Consider the following 19,099-nt stretch of genomic DNA (forward strand, 5'->3'; position numbering starts at 1 on the left):
GCACAACAAACTGCTAGCCAATATAGGATTAGCGCAAACCAGACGAGTGACCAAAGCAATGGTACAGTTCAACTCGAGGATTGAAGGCAAAGGCATGGTATATTCAGTAAATTACCACCCAATAGCTGGGGCTAAAGCAGAATTACATGAAATACACCGCCAGCTCAGTCATTTCCAGCCGAAGACTGCAGTTTCGTGCTTATTAGCACTCATCAGCCCGGCATAGGAAAGTGACTGAGCTGGAGATGGAAAACCTCTAAAGGAAGCCAAGAGTGCACTACAAACTGCTAGCCAATATAGGATTAGCGCAAACCAGACGAGTGACCGAAGCAATGGTACAGTTCAACTCGAGGATTGAAGGCAAAGGCATGGTATATTCAGTAAATTACCACCCAATAGCTAGGGCTAAAGCAGAATTACATGAAATACACCGCCAGCTCAGTCATTTCCAGCCGAGGACTGCAGTTTCGTGCTTATTAGCACTCATCAGCCCGGCATAGGAAAGTGACTGAGCTGGAGATGGAAAACCTCTTAAGGAAGCCAAGAGTGCACAACAAACTGCTAGCCAATATAGGATTAGCGCAAACCAGACGAGTGACCGAAGCAATGGTACAGTTCAACTCGAGGATTGAAGGCAAAAGCATGGTATATTCAGTAAATTACCACCCAATAGCTAGAGCTAAAGCAGAATTACATGAAATACACCGCCAGCTCAGTCATTTCCAGCCGAGGACTGCAGTTTCGTGCTTATTAGCACTCGTCAGTACCATTGCTTCGGTCACTCGTCTGGTTTGCGCTAATTCTATATTGGCTACCAGTTTGTTGTGCACTCTTGGCTTCCTTAAGAGGTTTTCCATCTCCAGCTTAGTCACTTTCCTATGCTGGGCTGATGAGTGCTAATAAGCCCGAAACTGCAGTCCTCGGCTGGAAATGACTGAGCTGGTGGTGTATTGGGCAGTAATTTACTAAATAATGTATGGTTAATTTTCTCGCCAATTGACTTGTGCCCATGTTAAGGTTCCACGTTATGATAATTTCTTAAATAATGCATGGTGAATTTTCTTGCCAATTGGCTTGTACCCATGTTGCGGTTCCACGTTATGATAATTTCGTATCCCGCCAATTGGCTTGTGCCCATGTTGCGGCTCCACGTTATGATAATTTCGTATCTCGCCAATTGGCTTGTGCCCATGTTACGGCTCCACGTTATGGTAATTTCGTAATTTAACCATCTTATGATAGTTTTGTTCTTAAAATTGGAATAGAAAAAGAACCACATCGAATTTTCGAAAAATCGCTTCGAGGTGCACACCCCCATGCTACGAACTAACTTTGTGCCAAATTTCATGAAAATCGGCCGAAAGGTCTAGGCGCTATGCGCAGTAAAGATAAAGAGAAACTTAAGACTGTCTGCTACTGGACCCTTATCTGTTATAGAGATAAGACGGGCTCAGCCGGTGTCCGAAGCGGGCTCGGGCTCTAGAACTTGAAATAGGTTTTGGGCTCGGGCTCATGATAAGATTTTTAAACTTCAATTTCCATACAAATACTTTTTCTACTGAAAATGGATTCTTTTTTCAAATTTTACTTTGCTCTAGTGTAAAAATGCGTGAAACTTAAACCATGGGATAAAATATTCAATTTTAATATTTCTTTTTTGGTCAATAAACATTCGTTATTTGTTTCAAAAAAAAAAGATATTTGAATTAATATTTGCCTCACATGAAATTTTTTAAAAAATAAGTCAAAAAATTAACAACATGTATATTAATACAGTCAAACCCCGCTATAACGAACCCTCAACTGACCGACTTGAGAGATCGCTATAGCCGAGGGTTCGCTACATCCGATTTTTAAAAAAAGTCTAAATTCACTCAATTACTTCCATAATGGACATCCTAATTACACAATGTTTCTATCAGTAGTTAGGTTCACAAAAAGTGAAATGTATTATTTACATTGTACTCAATAAAAAGCAAACTATAAAAATTTACTTTTTCCATGAAAAAAATTCTACAGCATGGACGAAGGATGATATTTTAGGTTGCAAGCATTTTGATTTTAAACGCATTTCACCACTTTTTTAGTTAGCTATTGGAAACAAATCCGCAACATGTTTCAGTTGAAAAAAAAAGTTAAAAACATTGACAGTTGCCTTCGGAGCTGAAATTGGAGGTTCGGGATCTCCTATTTCTTCATCAATATCAGAAGATGAGTTCACAGTGAAATTGTTCTTGTGAAAGGTTTTTGCATAGATCAGAAAATACTGAAGCACATGAAACCAGACAACTTCTTTGCACATGTTTAAAGTCATAAATTCTGTCCAATAAAATTTGTTTGAAGTGTATCCACTTTTTAGGTCAGGAACGTTTACGAATGAAAGGATTTCTTTCTTACTTTTTGCACCAAATGTTGAAGAGCTTGAAATTTTTGAAAATTTTGGTTCACTATAGCCGATTTTCGAACAAGTGGGGATCGTTACAAGCGTTTGAAATTGCATTAATGACATAGGACTTCAGTTCGGACCATTCAAAAGGATCGCTACAACCGGGGGATCGCTATATCCCGGGTTCACTATAGCGGGGTTTGACTGTATTAATAACATGTTCATTTGCGATTACTATTACAAGACATAAAAAACTAATTCATCTAAAATAGAGCATTTTGAGAAAAGTTTTAATAAAATGATCTTTATTTATAGACAGATTTATAAAAAATGTTTTGAACCAATCACTGTTGAAATACAAGAACCCGTTTTTGTTTGACTTAAAATGAAACTACAGCAGAACCATGTTGGACTCTAGTGGGTTCGGTTTTGAGAGTTACTCGGGCTCGGATTTTGACCTGAGACACTATCCCCCTGGACTCGGGCGGGCTCTATTTTCAAATTTTTGGGCTCGGGCTTCCAAAAATGAGCTCGAACTCATCTCTAGTCTGTTACTGGAGACCTTGCCCTAATTGTTGATGATGCCAAGGGTGAAAATTCTACAATTCCAATCTTTATTTCTTCTTGTAACAAAAAATTCAAATAATGTATACACAATCATATTACATAAGTTTTATTAGAAAACTATATGCATAAATTAATAAACTCATGCGTAATCAAGTCTTGGTAAAACCATCACAAATATTTACAGTATAGATAATACAAATACAGCTTAGCTTTAACCTCTAAAATATGAACATACAAGTAACAGGAACTATTCAATAAATATATTTTCTTCTGTTTCTGATGTGCATTTCACTCTATAGTCACACGCTTTGTTCTTATGTAATGTTCTACAGCTGCTGTTGCTGCTGATAACAGTGCAAATAAAATAAGCAGATAAAACAGTCCTGATACTTCATGCAGCGTCATCGAAGTACTGTAAACTCTCTGAAAAGATAAGACAGAAATTACCTGTTTTTTAATGTTAGTTAAAACTAAATCTTTAGATACAAGGTTTTAGCTCTTAATTTATTGAATTACATGAGGATTGATTGATTGATGTATGAAACAAAATAATTATTTTTCAAGTTTACTGCTTCAAAGAGGAATTTACTTCAAGAATCCGGAACAAGTTCGTACGCAATGCAAAAACTTGAAATGCGTTAAGAATTATCTGAAACACTAGTTTATTTAAAGAAATAATACACCAAGGTTTAAAATATTGTTACAAATTCTGTAAGTAGTGATTATTGTAGTAACGTAACCTGTAAATAGTTTCCCGTAATGAATATACAGCCCCTATACATTCGGCTGAAGTATATGGCCCCTATTTTTTCGTTGGTAACATTTGTGAATGAAAAGAAATAAGGAAGTGTGGAACGGTGTTGCATTTTCTGGAATAATTGAGAGATCTCTTTCGGTGTATATAAAAAGCCGTTATGCATGATAAAAAGCGGAGTTTCGATTGAGAATTTGTACTGAGAGTGTATTAGCTCTGTTTATTGCGAGGCATTTCGCTGTGTTGTTTTTCGTATTTGGATGTAAATACGTGTGTAACCTTTGAGTTTACGGTGTTGAGTGATATTTGCTTAATTGCTGATGATTCATTTAGCAGTTGTTCACGATTTCTCCTGTACATAGTGTAAATAAAGCTCCTTTGTTTTTCTCAAGAACTGTGTTGTCCTTTCAAGAAAGTTGGAAGTCGCACCGGATCTGTTACAATATTAACTGGTTTTCTGGGGGAGAGTAAATTCTTATGACAAAAGCTTTCATAAATTATAAAGAAAGCTACTGAAACAAACTCTTACGGAGACGAATTTTGAAGCTAGTCCTACCGTAAAAGCATGGTCAAATAATGCAAAAGAAGTTTTAATCTGTGGAATCAAGCTATAAGGAGCTAAATCTCCGCTTTCTAAATGTTGCAGCAAATTTTGTTTTTCCAAAACAACAATAAAAATTAAAATACAGTACCTCAGAAAGTAACTAAGTGCTTGTGTTTTGAAGTAAAAATGGTTTTTATATGCTGCAAAAATAATCTGGTGACTGAACAACCGGAGGAAACCCTTTTGGCCTCCTACTCGCAGAAAAAGACCAATAAAATGGAACAAAAAAAAATTCCATTGGGGCTTTAAAAACCTAAAACAAATTGATCTTGAAACAAAGAACCCAGAAAAATTTTTTGTGAGTTTTATATAGAGAAAATGATTTTGATATGTTTTTCGAAAAGCGGATTTGCTAAAAAAAGTGTAATGTAAAATCCGGAATGTAGCACTCTGTTACACACAACAGACTGCTACTTTAATTAATGCTGCGATACTAAAGTATAAACATTGTATCTACATTATTCCCAAGAAAAAAAAAAGCAGATAAAAATGCAGAATCTGTTGCAGATACCATCTTAAATGTGTAGTATTTCTCACTTGCGTTCAAATGTTCTTAGCAATTTACACAATATAAGCAGATACCACTTTTTTCTAAGACTTTTTAAAATATTGTCACAAATCACTAGAAAACTTGGTATTTAAGTAAATAATATTACTAATAACCAGCTATACGTGAAATACACCGCCAGCTCAGTCATTTCCTCGGCTGGAAATAACTGAGCTGGCGGTGTATTTCAAGTATTTCTGCTTTAGCTCTGGCTAATGGGCGGTAATTTACTGAATAATAACCAGCTAGAACTCAATTTTGTTAAAATGTGCTGATACCACATCTGTGCTCAGCACGACAGCATAAACAAGTTTCATAACCAAGTGAAACCTACAGGTAAAATATCGAGGTTTGGGTCTTCACAGCCAGTTGCGTTGTGCCACCATTTTTCATACAGTTTCCTGAGCGTGCCTTTTTCTGTCAGAGTGATGATAGCTTCGTCAAATTTCTCCCTGAAATATAATAATGCATCAAATTCAGGCTTCTGAAAAATTGCAAGAAAAAACTTCACCAATTTATTAAAGACTTCCTTAGCTGTTTAAACTCTGGTACATTTTGTCACAGTCCAAAATACCATACAGCACTTTTAAGGGGTCGTTCACAAATGATGTGATGCTTCGAGGGGGAGGGATGTTCATAGTTGCCAACTTATACGATTTAGCCGTACATTGAAATTTTCGGAAGTTTTGTACGGTCTTATGGCAGATTTGTACGATTTTCATGTTTTTGGTTTTAATTTTATGATAAATTGCGAATGGTTGAAGTTTTCTTTTACTTCCAGCACTTTTGAGAGCATAAAAACTATTGTTTTGAACAAGTTTTTGATAGATAATTTTTGAAAGCTTCGAAGTCAGCAACTTTTCAAAGTTAAGTTCAAAGAAATAAAATTTTATTTATTTACTCATGTTTAAATTTGTTTTTTTTTTTTTTTTTTTTTGCTTATAAAAGCACAGATTAAGTCAAGGCAAGGATTTGAAAATATTATAATACTTTAATATTTAATACTTTGCTTTATGATAGTCAAAAAAGGGTAGAGATATAGCCACCTCGCACATTGTAAGATTTTTTAAGCTGGCATGTTGGCAGCTATGATGATGTCATTGAATTGGGAAAGTTACTGACAAAAGGTTGGTAGGGAACTGGGCCGGATTTACGTACAAGCTATAGCTTAAGCCTCCACTATGTTGGGGGCCCCCAAATCCTGAAAGAAAAGCATGATTCGTTCCTTAATAAATGAAAATTACTTGAAGAAATGTTTCCAACTGCTTGAAAATTTAGACATGTAGTTAGCAACCTTGAATTTTAAAATTTCTTACGAATTCAAAGGGAAAAGGATACCAAAATGCCAAATTCACCTTCTTTATACATCTTGTGCATCAAAAATGCAAAAATCATGGTTCTACTGTTGCTTTTGCTTTGTTTTGTTTTCCGTTGAATTACTTTATTAGAGGTGGTTTGAGTTGAGGCTTTTTTTTTTTAATTTTTTTAAAGTTATTCCCCTTCCTTATCAGTAAAGCAGAAATGCTGCCATAGTGGGTTTTCTTAATCAAACTCTCACCCCTTTTTAAAAAAGAATTGTTCAACGGTGCTAGTCACGGCTTTCGAGGTCGGACAGTAGTAGTGTTTACTAGTGCTTATTGTTTAAGATAAATATTTGTGGCTCACATGTTTCCTCTCATGCCATTTATTTGATCTCGAATTCAGTATTTTGGAACTTTTGTTATTGCTTGCTTTTATCTTACTCTATTTCTACTGCATACTTACTGTTCATCTGTTTAGCAGAAGCAAAAAAAATTTGAGCAAAGGTGTAATAGGAGTTATAATCCAGTTATTTAAGTTTATTAAAATGGATGATATTAGTTAGCTAAATTTCTGCTGTACTGATGGCAAAATCAAGAGTCTTCGTTGTAAGCTATTCAAACCCTAATCTAATCTTGAGGTCAAGAAAAATTACTACTGTCGGCCCCGCTTAAATTAATACCGCCAGTTCCAAGAAATATTATTCCATTAAGCGGGGAATCTTTCTTTACCTTTCCTAGTTGACAACTTTTCTTAAAGCATAATAATAAATCAATATCTAAGTAATAGAAGAAAAATGTTTTTGATTAAAAAGCATTTTAAATAAGCTAAGTTATCAACAAAATAGTATAATAATTAAGTATGTATGCAAGTACCCATGAAAATTATAAATATGTAACTTACAACTTCAGGTATTAAATCTTTGTTTCGACACCTTTTTTCAGTTCATATTTTTTGGAGAAAGTCCACAATAGTGGGTTCTTTGCTCAAGGTATTTTGAGAATACTTTTCTAACTTCAATTACCGTGTTTTACGTAATTAATATTTATCAATTTCTTATCGTCTGCAATGTTAATATTCCTTTGTGTTTTTTTAATTAATTATCGACTGTCTGTTGGTAATGGCAACAATAAAAGAAACTAGGTATAGAATAGTGGAAATGCTTTGATGGAATGTGAATAATGTTTATCCCACCCGTTGTTTGCCGAAAAATCCTATTTTAACTTTTAACGTCCATAATTGCTTTTATTTAACTTATTTTTAACGTATTCAAAATTTTTCTCAGCAAAAATGTATATAGCTGATCGCTATTACTCGATTAACCGGGGAAATTATTCGATTAAGCGGGATCTCTAACATTTCTCTTATAGGGAAATCTTTCGTTCCGGGAGATTTTATTTGTATAAGCAGGGTATTTGTTTATCCGTTACCCGATTAAGCGGGGCTGACAGTATTTGAACAGGATTGTAGGAATTTAGAATAGTTTACCGAAAGCGAATGCTACTTGCAATGGGTAAATAGTTTAAAGAGAGGTGTCCAGATGGAAGGTCACTGTGACCTTTGAAAAAAAAATCCTTATTCGGACAATTTTGCTGATAATTTGGAAAATCTAGAGATAAAATTGCAACATGAGATTTTTTTTCAGTAAGTTTTTGAATTTGGTTTTAATGGTGCCTAATATACCTTCTCATTACATGTTATGTATGCATGATATTGTATTTTTTTATTCGGTAATGTTGGGATTTCGCTTAGCAAGTTAAGACTGTTCGCACTGCCAAAAATTGTAGTTCAGGGCGACATTGCTCTTGAACTTAATACTTTGTGGATTGATAGGCTGACTAGGATCGGCTCGGAGCCCGTTGCTCGTCGTCACTTTTGTATTTGTATGATCAGTGGCATACCTAGCATGGGTGACCCCCGGGGCGATAATTTGTGGTGTCAATCCCCCTCCCCTACAAACACAAAAGAAAAAAAAATGTTAACGTGAAATTCATGCAATTTTCAGAAGCAACTTTATTTGTGTTATAACTAAATTTTAAGTGGGCTAATGTGCAAAAAAGCAAATAAAAGTGGTGGGAGGTTCAGGAGTTTACTCCCCGGAAAATTTTGAAATTTGTAGTCTTGAAAATGAATTTTAGCTTCATATTTTGCAAAAACTTGCAATTCCACTTAGGGTGTCACCCCCCTAGACGGTTGACCCGGGACGGACCCCCCCCCCCCCCCCGTAGTGATGCCACTGGTATAATGCAGACGTTAAAGTGATATAGTCTAGAAATTGTGCTACGTGTTGATTTTACGCTGTGTACCAGGTGAGCGTTTTCTATTCCTAGAAAATGTTTCTCCATGTAAGAACTGAATTCGAATACTTTTCCAATGAAGGGTGGAAGCATACTTGAGAGAGGAGTTCTTCTGCAGGGCTACTGCATAGTTCATAGTATTCAGGAATCCGGAAGTGACGAGAATATCACAGGGTTCCGAGTCTGCCCACAATTCGCTGCTGGAAGATTCCATGACAAAGGCGTAGGATCCCCCAGAATTGCGGACTCTTTGTGCTCCTTCGTCATAATTTTTCGTCATCACGTCTGGATTTTCGGTGAGGTAGCGACCGAAGTCCCGATACAGTCCTATCTCTGATTTCTAAAAGAAAAAAAAAGTTTATGGCAAATTTACACTTAATGGTAAACTGAGAAAAAAATTTTGTGAAAAATGACAGACACATATGGACATATTCATATATGTACAGTGAGGCACCGTTAATTTTTCATTTAAAACAATTCTTCATATGTTTTCTATTGAAATTCAAAAAACAAACATTGAAAGTGTCGGGTTGTTGTTGTGTTGTTGTTGTCGTGTCCAAAGAAGTGCATAGTGCGAAAGGTTTAAATGGCTCCAAAAGTCTTGAAAACAAGATCCGCTAATTCTGAAGCCCGATGACTGTAAAGGACTTCATGTGGTGGTGCTCCAAGTTGAAGGAGGGAGCGAATAATGGCCTGGCAATTAAAGACATGGTCCGGGGTTAGTTGTGAATAGGGACAGTGCTTGCAGATGGGATAGGATTTAATATTATTTGGTAGAATCTTCATGCCCTTGAAATGTCCAGTACGTAGCCTAGCTATTGCAGAAGAGAGGTTTCTTGGGCAGTGGAGGTCAGGGATTGTTGCCTTGCTGAAAAGCTGATTATAGATCCTTCGCCTGGCTGACTTTTGGTTATATTGTGTAGATACATATAAAGTACAAACTGAAAAGCTAATGGCACTTCGTTCTGAAAACTTTAACATTCCATTTTGGATTGTGGTAATCATAAGAACAAAGTGAATTTCTGTGGTAGTTCTTTGAACTGATTTTGACTGAAGTATTCATGGAGAGCAATACGAAAGTTATATATAACTTTGATTCAGGCATAAAATGTGTCTTAGGATTCTTTTTTACAAAATAGTAAGATATGGTTAATGTCAACCCTGGTGGATATAAAAAAATTATTGCACAGTAGAACCTCGTTTAACTGGTTCTCAAGATCAAATTTGTAGATTTAAAAGAATGCAGTACACTTCCGATAATCCACGGAATCGGGTGGCACAGGTACCGCGAATAATCCGAAAATAGGTTTAACATGAGGGGCAAAGCAGATAAAAACTTTTTTGCTTAGAAATAATTGCATTGTACATAAAACGTGCTACAGGTGAAAATAGGAGTGGTATTAAAAATTATTGCTAGTGTATGCAATGGCTTCAAAAGATCAATAACACTCGCATACATTTAAATTATGGCTAAAACGATGAATGTGTTTGAAATAATGTATATAAAAACTAAAAAAGGATAGCTCATCCTATTGCAAACGGATTACACACATACGTGAGCAAAGCATGCTAACAGATTACCCACAACTTATCAACTACGTTACACAAAAAAGACAGAGGAGAGGAGTATTTTGTCAAGATAAGTTCGGTCACTCGTTTACGAGCGTAAGAAGCGTAGACTTCAATAAGTACGGTAGACCTAAATATTAGTAAGTAGTGAAGATCTGAAGCAGTAAGTAGTGCAGATTTAAAAGATAAGATTTCAACCTGTCAGATTTCGATGACCTTTTGAGTGTTTAATATTATTGGAAGGAAAGAGGAAGAACGAAATAGGGAATGTCTAAAAATACATTTTGCACTTATTAAGTTAAAATGTGTGTATTTATCTACTTTCAGTTAATCATCGGCGATTTTTCCCCCCAAGTGGGAAAGGTCGAGGATATTCCGCCCCGCGGACAAACCATCAGCAGATAATCGGGAGTTTACTGTACGTTCACGTAGATCATTTTAAATTATGATAGTAAAGTACGTAACAATGAGAACGCCGAATATTCACTTTTCATTTTAGTTAAATGTACGTAACAATAAATTATGGTACAAACACCACTGCAGCTGAACTACATGGTACGATCCAAAAGTAATTAACCTCACTTTATTCTGACGCATGCACACCCTGCAACTCGCTCCACTTGACAGCGACGTTGGTGGGGGTTGTTGGCTTTACAGCGCAACGCAGGTCAGTTGCCTCCCAGCTTTCGGAGCGGCACCATCGACCTTAACAGTAACCCCTATACAGGGTTCATACTCTATTTGGATGAAAAAATTCCATGACTTTTTCATGACTTCATAAAAATTTTCATGACCTTGTTACGTGAAGAGAATAGTTCTATTTAATATCAAACTTGCCATTTTTTGAAAATGAGCATTAGCAAAACTTCCACGTTAATGCCACTATCTCATCCAAGCATTTAATAATTGAAAAACAATCAGTGTACACCTAAAAAACTAAACTATTCCTATTTGTCTTCATCATATAGGGAAGGTCGTTTAATATCGGACAGCAGGTAGTATTTGACAAGGGCTGCTTCTTAATTCTGCTGCCAGGGGCAGCACGTACTGGGTCAACATAGGTGCCGTATTGAACAAGAAAGCCACAGACGCCATATTGGTTCAAATCAACCGTTCATTCTGGTGTGCAAAGCTAGTTCTTCGTTTGTTGAGAGAATTGCAGTGCACGAACTTAACTTTTGGGGCATATATTTACACATAGAGTAAGTTATATTGTTTCATTGTTACACTTTTATACTGATAGTATATTAATCTAAGTATTATGAGCTATAAAAGTGTCTAGCTTAAATAATAACATAGTGGTGGTTAAACAACTGTAGCTTTACAGTCGGTTTGTATCGGACAAACCAATTTCGGGTTGTATCGGACAAAGTTACTGGCACCAAAATAAAATACTGACGGTCTTTTTCTTTGTCCAACAAGTTGAAATGGAAAAATCACGGCATAAATGGGATGAAATAAATATGAAAGAAGCCATTGAAAAAGTTGGACTTAATAAAATGACAAATAACCAACCATAGGCAATATATTTTTCAACTTTTATAAAAAAATTATTACTTATTTTCATTTTTAGACTTGTATACTATTCTAATTAACCAACTACTTTGTTCGTTTCATTTTTTTGCACATTAAAATGTTATTTCTGAACTATTTGTTTTTATTTCAACATTTTAATGTTTTATCCGATACAACCCTCCAAAATTTAAAATCTGCCAAAAATAGAGTTTGACAAAAATTTGTTTAAAAAATACGACTCCATGTTTTTTTAACCAAAGTTTACAATTTATGTTAGGTAACTTAATACAGCATAATTTAGTGTAAAAACTAATTCTTTACAAATAAAACAAATAGTGTTATGATTGAAATGGCTTAAGTGTCCGATACTACCCGACCTTCCACTAAATTTAAGTAAAATAAAAATACAAGTGAATCAAATATAATGATGCTTAAATGTCTAGTTTTTTATATGTATTTTTTTTAATAAACAGGCAGAATGATAATGAATGGGACAAAGGTTGAATGAGTTATTACTAAATTTCAATAAATTTGCTTTAAAAGGCTTTTAGTGTCAACAGTGCATTTAATAATCCGAATAACTTGACAGTACTTTGGCTCTTCAAAGTAAAGAAACATTCTTTACTAAATTCATGTTTCTAAATCAGATATTTATTTAAAAAAACACATTCAGTAGTGAATATATCTTCTGATTCAAATCTACTTGTTTACTTATTTGCACATTTTCAAATGCATAAAAATTAATAGGTTCAGAAATTCTGGAACATAGTGTTTGATTCTTGACATTGAACATAGCAGTGGGTCACATGGATCAGTTTTGTGAGCCATATGTTGGGCACTACTGTTTTAGGGCATTAGAATTCCCCTATTTCTGTACTCTATCACCTGACTCGTCTTTATTTTTTTAAACCTCGAACAAATTAAGATAAATTTAAAAATAAATTTTATACAAGTTATGGAAACAAACTCGGATGCAATTGAATTGCGTTTTTTGAGTGCGTGCGGCAAAAATCAAGAACATGCAAGTTCGCTACTACAGAATATAAAATATAAAAAAATGTTGAAAATACTGGTAACTTCAAAATCAGTGATGTCCAAGCAGTAAAATCACATTGCAAAAAAAAAAAAAAAAAAGAAGTGTGGCTGCTACAGAAGTGGATGCAATGAGATTTCAAAATTCAGATTTATTTTTGGGATTGTTCAATTTTCCAATTTTAATAGTTTTTATGTGCAATACTGTTAAATCACTCAAAATGTTCAATGCTCTTGAAGCAACTGCTAATTTATCTTTGCCCAGGACATTTTTCCATGACTCTAAATAAATTCCCATGACTCTGAATGAAAATTTCAATTTTCCATGACTTTTCCAGGTCTGAAATTTGCTAAATTTTTTTCCATGACTTTCCATGATTTCCATGACCCGTACGAACCCTGCCTATACGGTGATTCGTGACACGGCGATATGAAAAGTTCGTCAGAGCAACGCAAAGAGATCAAATTATGCTTCAGGTTTCGTACGAGGCCTTTCATAAGGCCAGGAAGTGGTGACTGACGAACACCAGTCTGGAAGCCCGTACTGGCGTAAATTTGCAACGAGTGTGTGAATTTTTGAACACGGAGTGGTGTTTGTGTCTCTACCAAGTAGCAAAAGCCCTGGACTTATCGGAAACAACGGTGCAACGCATTGCTACAGAGAAGTTGCACATTCGGAAAGTCTGAGCGAAACTTGTGCCGAGAGTTCTGACTGAAGAAGGTCCGAGTCAACGCTCCCGTGTTACCCTAGCCTTCCTACAGTCCGGGCTGTGGCCTCCTGACTTATTCTTGTTTCCACTATTAATACCAGCTCTGAAAAGGAAACGTTTCGACTCCATCGAGGACATCCAAGCACATGTCAAGGCAGCCCTTGCAGATACAGTGACCTCTCACTTATACGCGACCAAAGGGGACAACGAAATTTTCGCGCACAAGTGAGATTCGCGCATAAGTGAAAAACCCCAAAAATAAGCTTAAATACAATAAGTTATCAACATTTATAGTAATACTAATAGTACACTACTGATACTAATGAATAAATACGCACATCATTTCCATTTATGCATTGTAATTTAATAAAAATGTAAAATTTGAAGTTGCACGTTTTGTCATTTTTGTACAGTATGTAAGCGAATTCCACAAAACCTAAAAACTGTCGCGTGATCAGTGTCATAGTCTGTGAGGATGCAAAAGATCCTCGATAGGCTATGTCAATGCTTTCCGCTTCACCACGACTTTTAGGAAGGTCAACCTTTTCGCATGTAACCCGTTCTCCCCTCTCGATGTCAATCACAAGACTAACTGCACCCCCAATCGCACACTTGCGCGAAAAAACATTTTGGAACATTTTGAAACTTGGAAACATTTTGAACATTGGAATAAAGGTGTGTGAAAGCATTCCAAGAGACATCAAGAAGGGTACAAATCTTCCGATAAGCAAAGCGTGAACAGGCGATTTAACTAAAACTTGAAAAAATTTTATCGCGCATAAGTGAAAGGTGCATTTTAGGTTTCGCGTATAAATGAACAAGAGTTAACATTGTTTTCCTACAGTGGCTCCCAAAAGTGTTCGTACACTTTGAAATTTTTTAGAAAAACCAATATAACTCGAAACTGAATTCGAATATGAAGTTCAATATTTTTTCACATCATTCCTATGTCATTCCAAATAAAACCCTGTAGCTTTTTTCAAAATATTGACGGATTTTCTTTTTGAAATGGGTCAGAAAACAAAGAGACAGAGAAATAACACGCCACAAAAGTCATCGTACACTCAAATATTTTCGAATTAATTCATGATTAAAATTATCATATGCCATTTTATTAATATTTTTGCATTGTGTTGACCCTTAAGAGTCATTTGACTTTACTTTTTTGTTTATTTATTCCTTAATATTGTGCTTATTACTGAAAAATGGCTGGTATTCGTAAAAACCAACAAACACCATTCAAAATTTTATTTTTTTCCCACAGTAGTGGTAAAATGGTTTGAAATGTCTCTAAATTAGTTAATTTATTTGTTTGTATAGCAAAGTGCTTGATAAAATGCTTTAAAGAAAGGAATCAGACCGAAAAAAGGGTAAGAAAAGGTCAACCGGCGAAGTTGACAAAGCGTGATCGGAGATTTAAGGTTGAAAAATTTATGAAAAATGCACATTTGAGTGCTATAAAAGTTTCTGCAGAGTTAAATGAAACATTTTACATTTAATTTTCACCTAAAATTGTTCGCCAAGTTCTCTGATTATCTGGATTAAATAGGACCTCTTCCCGCAGAAATTTTCTTGGTCGTGTGAAAAACAGAAAGCTTACGCTTTTCGCCGCAAAATCAATGATAAATAAGCTAAAAACGTTTTAGAATCACGTCTTACTTACAGATAAAAATAAATTCAACATTTTTGGTTAAATTGTTGTATAACTGTAAGTAGAAGAAAAAATTAGGAACTTACTCTTAAGAACTTATTTGGATCAGTTAATCCGGACGGTGGAGGTTTTCTAGTGTGAGGGTGCATATCAGCATCAGGACTTGGTAGTTTGTAAGTTTTTGATGAAATAATTAATCATGCTGTTCCTTTAAATATTTTAAAAACAAATTTTGAACTCTTAGCCAAAAATTTGTTCATTGGAAACATTTTTGTTTTTTATCAAGATAGCGATAAGAAGAACGCGGTTTTCAACGTTTGCGTCCACTGCCTCAAAAATTGTTCTAAAGTTTAGAAAATACCCCCTCATTCTCCAGATTTTAACTTAATATAACGTATTTAGGGTATCTGGAGGCTAGATTTCGAAAATAGGGCTTTAAAACGAAAATAGATCTAGAAACTGTAAAATTCGAAGTGTGGTTGAACACTTACTCAGAAATTACGCAAAAAAAAGAAAGAAAAAGAATGAAATCATTCCCAGACGTTTAAAAGGTGTTACGAATACTGTATGATATTCTACTAATTAATAACTTAATCAAAAGTTAGATTATTCAATAATATATAGACATTTTATAAAGTGTACGAAGACTTTTGTGAGATAAAATTTCCGGCACTTTTTGGTTTTTGATTTTTAAAAAATTAAGGTTTAATATTTTTTTAAAACTTTTCATGTAGTTTTGTTAAAAAATGATCATAGATCTTATAATTAAATACCCATTCCAAAATATTAATTCTAACCAATGGATTGGGGCCTATTTCGGTGAAAGTCGTAGGTGTACGAAGACTTTTGGGAGACACTGTATATCGCTGGCCGGGCCCGTGAGAAAAACGCGCGTAAGTGAAAAACGTGTATAACAGAGGTCGCGTATAAGCGAGAGATCACTGTACCTCGAAACGGGACTTAAGGGATACATTTGAGTCTCGGAAAAGCCGCCAACAGAAGTACAGGGTGTCCGAGAAAGATCCGTACAACTTCAAAAAAATTATTGAAAAAGAAACAATAGGGTTATACAGCGAAACTAATTAGTACATTAGATAGAATAACTCAAAAAGTTTTTTTCTGCAGTATGTTTCTGACTATATATGGCGCTACATGTCACGCAAAGGAATATTAAAGCATTTTAGTTATTTCAATGGCGGATCGCGTGAAGAAAGCTCAATGTGTTGCGTGGTATATCGAAACAAAATCCGATGCGCAAACACAGCGGAACAAAACATCCAAACAGCTGTAGCTACTGTTGATGTTAGCATGCTGAAACGGTCGTGGATGGAATTAGATTATCGTCTTGGTATTGTTCCTGCTACGAAAGGGTCTCATGTAGAAATTTCCTAAGGTAATAACTTAAGTTATAGGGAAAAAAAACTGGAGTTTTTCTATCTAATGTACTAATTAGTTTCGCTGTAACCCTATTGTTTCTTTTTCAATAAATTTTTGAAGTTGTACGGATCTTTCTCGGACACCCTGTATATTGTTGCAGGAGGTGCCTATTTTTAAGACCATTAGGCAGTTGTGCCGATCAGCTCAATAAATCTGTCTTTTTAAACGAAGGCTCAATACTTTTGGATCGCACCATGTATAATGATTAAGATTTAGATCTTAATAAAAGATCTTACCAAAAAGAAGCTGACCGTTGATCCGCTTTGTAGGGTACCAATAGCTGGATATCCATTATCAAGGAGTTCCTGAAACGAGATAATGGGGTGGTTTCCTTCAGTCAAAAGTACTACTTTTAGTCATTGAAAACGATAGAATGAGCAAAAAAAAAACATGGACCCAGAAAATACTTGCATTTTCCCAACAGTTTTTTTTTTAATTATTTTTTTTTAAATGTCTGATTTTTCAAACAAGGCGTGGTTTTTATGACGTCACAAATGATGCAATTTGGCGCATCTTTCTACTACGTTTCCACGTTTTGATAATCAAGCAGCGAATTAAAATTGCGATCTACGCTTGCTATCAACCATATCGTTGCCAATACACGTGAGTTAAGATGCGAATTAAATATTTTGCTCTGTGAAGGGCAACATTGAATGGCGTTTCATCATTTGTGATGTCACACGAGAGAAGTGTAAGCAATGAAAGCGCAACGATTTAAGTAATTTTTTTAAAAATATTAAATTTAAATAAATCATTTAAAAAATGGTCAGATCCTTTGTTTTTAAACATGCCTTTTCAGAAAAAAATACATTTAAAATTTTGGAAACGACCCCATTGGTAAATGTCTTTTCTCACGAAGAAAAAAAAAAGTTTCTTAAAAATTTGTGAAGCATACACATAAGCAAAAATTATTATCCCAATACAAAAAAAAAATTCGTAAAAAAGTGGTGTAACCAACCCTTGGATCTCTTAAAAGTATGAGGCTTTTTCGTGCCAAATTTGTATTTTAAAGGTATTTAATGTAAAAATAATTCAAGAAATGTAATTTTTTAGTTAAATTTTCGACCTAATATTCTATATAACTTGGAAGTTCCAAGCAAATTCCGTCCTAAAAAAATCTTTCAATGGGTACCAACAGTTTAAATGTATCAGAAAATTTTCACTACCGAAAATACGAAAGAATGCTTATTCTGTTAACTTAATATCAAATGTAATTAAAATCGCATAAAGATAAGACCAGGCTTGCTGGAATTGTTGGCGAATTATGAATTTTTTGATTTCTTGTTCGGCACTTGCTGGTCGTAAGTTGGGCACCAGTAGCTAAGAAAACTTTCGATCAAGTCACCTTTCAAAGGAACAAATAAATTGTGTTTGTCTCTGGAAACTACTCTGTGCCATCTTTATTAGATGTTTGCTCGATTAAGTTGAAACTATCTTAAGACACCCTTTATGATTGAAGAAAATAGTTCACCCAGTATTTCACCCACCTTCAGTAATTCCTGAGATGATTTCTTTGAACGTATCGTGGTAATGCTCTTCCGCGTTCGGACTAATTCCGAGCTGAGCGAAGCGATGTACATTAGGAGCAAGAAGAGGCAAAAAGCCCACCATACAAGAGCCCATAAACGATGTGAAATCGTGCTAGAAAAAAGAAAAACATGTATTGAATTACAACTATAATTAAAAAGATTTTTTTTTTTTTAAAGGCGTATAGTTGCAAAACATCGCCTCACACAAGCGTTTCGGGGAAGAAATCTCTTTTTCATGACGAGTTTGAATAATTTTAAAAGTTGAAATCAAGCAAGTAATTCGAATACCAACGGTGTTGAGCAAAGCTAGATGTATTTAATTGTTGTTTTTTCATGTAATCTTTCTTCTTTTTTCAAGCGGAACATCAAAGCACGTTTAGTTTGTCCTACATAAGCGAGACACACTTACAATTAATTCTATAAATTCCATATTAATCAAATATTCGATGCAATCAAATAAACTTTTATGTTTTGCGAAAGATTTTACAAACGTACTCGATCAAAGTATGCTGATAGTCTCTATTAATAGCAACAGATCTCATGGAGTTAGGTTCAGAATTATGAATTTACGGTTAAGAACATATAACTATAGCACAATAAACAGTATAAGGTTTTACATTGTTAATTTGGCATTGCCACGAAAGAAATGAAAAAAATGTTACTGTTATATATACCGGCTGGTTATAAAATAAGTATCTCTATTTGGAGCAATCTGTAGCTTGAAGGAATCATCCGACTGCAACCAAAATTGGAACACTTATTAATCTTGAAGGGGGAAGAAGGATGGTGCAATAAAAAAATTTAGGTTGCAAAATTTGCCTACAGGTGGCGCTTTTGAATTTATAATGTGTAATACAAGAGGAAAGAATTAGCATGTAAAACTGGGTGGTTTACTTAATATTGTGACAGGCATATTACGCTTGCGCATGGCGCTGCCGATCAAGTTCAGGTTCCACGATTTGACCATTTAGCTGGAGGACACAATACAGGCGGTCTGCGAAGTTTTCAACTGTGGAATGCAAGGCATCTGAAGTGATGTTTCGCACATGTTGAGTGATGTTATCTTTTAGTTCACTGAGGTATATGACACCTCCCAGGTACACATTAGAGTTTAAGAACCCTCAAAGCCAAAAATCACATGGCGTCAGATCAGGGGACCGAGCACCGAGCAGACTACGCCATTTGAAAATATACCTGCTTTT

The 19,099-nt window shown here is 35.1% G+C and overlaps 1 protein-coding gene across 1 annotated transcript in view; it reads right to left on the bottom strand.

The window, feature by feature from the left end:
• Window positions 1-3,087: 3,087 nt before the first annotated feature.
• Window positions 3,088-19,099, bottom strand: part of LOC129220508 (glutamate receptor 3-like) — a 62,909-nt gene continuing 46,897 nt past the window's right edge. The window contains exons 11-15 of the mRNA XM_054854936.1: window positions 17,856-18,009; window positions 16,605-16,673; window positions 8,550-8,794; window positions 5,193-5,310; window positions 3,088-3,376 (exon numbers count right to left, since the gene is read on the bottom strand). Coding sequence (XP_054710911.1) covers window positions 3,242-3,376; window positions 5,193-5,310; window positions 8,550-8,794; window positions 16,605-16,673; window positions 17,856-18,009 — 721 coding nt within the window. The 3' untranslated portion in view covers window positions 3,088-3,241. The remainder of the gene's footprint in view (window positions 3,377-5,192; window positions 5,311-8,549; window positions 8,795-16,604; window positions 16,674-17,855; window positions 18,010-19,099) is intronic.

The sequence above is a fragment of the Uloborus diversus genome, chromosome 4 (genome assembly GCF_026930045.1).
Source record: "Uloborus diversus isolate 005 chromosome 4, Udiv.v.3.1, whole genome shotgun sequence".
Lineage (NCBI taxonomy): Eukaryota > Metazoa > Arthropoda > Arachnida > Araneae > Uloboridae > Uloborus > Uloborus diversus.